Source organism: Charadrius vociferus, unplaced genomic scaffold (genome assembly GCF_000708025.1).
Source record: "Charadrius vociferus isolate BGI_N301 unplaced genomic scaffold, ASM70802v2 scaffold306, whole genome shotgun sequence".
NCBI lineage: Eukaryota > Metazoa > Chordata > Aves > Charadriiformes > Charadriidae > Charadrius > Charadrius vociferus.
Window position 1 is genome coordinate 677,563 of NW_009648963.1, and position 2,773 is coordinate 680,335.

A 2,773-nucleotide genomic window follows, 5' to 3' on the forward strand; every position below is an offset into this window, starting at 1 on the left:
TTTTACTCTGTGTCATACCGCTGTTCCTAATATCAGCTAAAAAAAGCAGGGATTGTCTATGGGAAGGATGTTCTGAACACAATCATTGATCAACTATACCATCATCCCAAATAGGACGATGATTCTGGTGAAGCACGATACAGAATACTGTAGCTGAAAGTCTGTGTTTCATACCTCTGGTATCTCCATAAATGACATGGAAAATGGACTCAGCATATTGGTTCTATAACAACAGGACTATCAGAAACACCCTGTCACTTTCCCATCTTCTTAGAAGCAACTCTTAAGATGGATGAGAAAGGGTTAACTGGACTAGCACTAAGAACTGCAGCTAGCTTGTTAACCCATGTACTTTAAAGGAAGTGGGCCTCACAGGAAGAGGGCTAGGATTTAAATAAAGGGTCTGGTTACAAATAGATGGACTGCTGTGGAGTCTCTTAGGAAGGGGAAAAATGGACAATTACCTGCAGGAGTGTTTAGAAGTCGATACCAGGCAACATAAGTGAAAATCGTAAAGAAAAAGAGCTGCGTTTATAAACAAACTAAAGATTGGCTGATTTACAGCAGAACTTAAGCTCCTGAGAGGACTGTAGCCAGTCAAATTTTATGGCACACAGCAACTGCATTAAGACAGCTGTCTCACAGATAATTTTCTTCTGATCTACCAATGCATAAAAAAATAGATCATTTTTCTCTTACAGCTATGTCTTATCTGATCCTGTAATACACAGATGGCCAAACCCCGAGACCAGCTTTCTTCCCCTATAGTAAACTGATCCCTTGTAATCTCAAGCAGAAGTGACAGAATGACATGGTGGTACATGGCGATCTCTCTCTTGCCTTCTACCTTTATACATATAGTAAGCGACAAATATTATGCTTTGCTGCCTGTAGCTCAGCTTGTTAATAGTGATATTAACAATTCTGTGCTAGCAGCAAACCTAGTCAGTATTTCCTCTCCTTGTTAAACAAACTTTTGTTAACTGCTCAGAGAAACGGTAGAATACCTTGTACTGTAATAGAAGCATCTGTTTTCTCCTCACTTGGAGCTGTACTGGGGCCTGCCTCCTCTTTGTGATTCAATGTGGCTAAAAATTCATGGACAGCTTTTTCCACCTGAGGTCTGAATGTGTGGTTGATCTTTGGGTCCACAACCTGAGAAATAATTCTGTCAATTCCAGATTCCAACATTCCAGACCTGGAACAAAGTTACATGAATACTTAATAAGAAAATATGCTTTTTCGAGAACATCTTAATGAAACATGCTCATTTAGAAGTGACGTAAACACTCCTGAGAACTCCCAATGAAGCACGAACATCTTCTGAGCACCACTTCAGGTATGTATTTAGCCAGCTGCCTGGATTTCAACAGCTCTCTCTACACCTTATGAACTCAGAAAAAAATACTAGAGAAACAAAGCAATCCAACTACATGGTGTTAATGCAACAAACAGCCTGTTATGTCATTACTGGTCATGCCTAGAAATGTTACCTAATTGTAAAAGTGACATTTGTGGAAAATAAATAAATAAATAAAAAATTAAGAATAAACCTGATGTTATCAATTCCCATGGCATAAACCAGATGAATTATAGAAGGCATGAGGGACTAGTACTACACCAGCCATCATCAACCTAGAGTTATATTCTGCCCAATACAGTGTGACACCTCAGAGTTCTGCAGCTTTATAGAACGCACCTAATCTTCAGTAAAATCAAATAAATGGCAATAGAGACCTTTGTACCCCAGGTTCCCTCTAGACCCTTGTAATCTTTTGTGGAACATATATTGCCCCTTGTTCTCATCTCTTCCTTAAAAAGAACCAAACCCTCGCCCAAACAACAACGGCTCCCCTCCCCCCAACAAAACAACTCCTCAATACCAGTTATCAATGGCATCATACAGCATAACTAAGCAAACTTGTTCCCAAACCCCTTGTTTGACTCAAATAAGCGACCAAACTCATGCTACTTTGAAGAAATTTCCTAACATTTCTTATGACTCTAAGTTTTGAGAAGAAAAACTAGAGGAACATTCATGAAATAATGTAATATCAGGTAAGTGTTTGACATCATTTTGATGTAACAGCAGTTTTGAAAAACCTCTCCTCTGCCTAGATAGATTTACATCCAGCTTTTTGTTTTGTGAATTTAGCTTTATACTCCGCAAATCTTAGTCTGTCAAATCCTTTTAATTTTCTTTAGTTCAAAACCTCACAATAGTAGCAATTTTACTAACACTTCCCTTAAAAGAAACAGTAAAGGTAGACTTTAGCTAAGGTTTTACATCCCAATTCAGAAACAAGCTTTCCACCCCTGCATCAACTTGGATTAGACAAAACAATATTTGCAATCTGACTAATACTGATGGCGGGTCGCTATCTGAAATAATACCACATCTTAAATGCTAAACAACAACAACAACAAAAGCTTCTTGAGAAATTTCTTTGAAAAAGGCAGACACTCCACAATTGACCAACAGCCTCTGTCACCTCTCATTGTACCTAAGCATGTTCCCACAGAGACACCCCAGAGCTGTCACTTACTTGAGAACCTGCTGCCTAATGTTATTTCTCAGCTGGTTCTTGTTGAGATGAGGACTCCAGGTATGAGTGGCCAAATGATTGGAAACAAAGTTGTCAACGCGCTGTCTCAAATTCTGGTAGGCAGGCTAGAAAGCAACAACACAGAGGTGGGACAGGAGGGTTTAGGATAAGCCCTCAGCCTGCCGGGGGCCGGGCTGGAAGCGCAGATGGCCCACCGGACCCCCCCC

The 2,773-nt window shown here is 40.0% G+C and overlaps 1 protein-coding gene across 1 annotated transcript in view; it reads right to left on the bottom strand.

The window, feature by feature from the left end:
- The window catches only part of BOD1L1 (biorientation of chromosomes in cell division 1-like 1), a 135,641-nt gene that overhangs the window by 34,714 nt on the left and 98,154 nt on the right, over positions 1 to 2,773 (bottom strand). Inside the window, exons 3-4 of the mRNA XM_009887656.1 lie at positions 2,547 to 2,671; positions 1,008 to 1,198 (exon numbers count right to left, since the gene is read on the bottom strand). Of these exons, the coding sequence (XP_009885958.1) occupies positions 1,008 to 1,198; positions 2,547 to 2,671 (316 nt within the window). The remainder of the gene's footprint in view (positions 1 to 1,007; positions 1,199 to 2,546; positions 2,672 to 2,773) is intronic.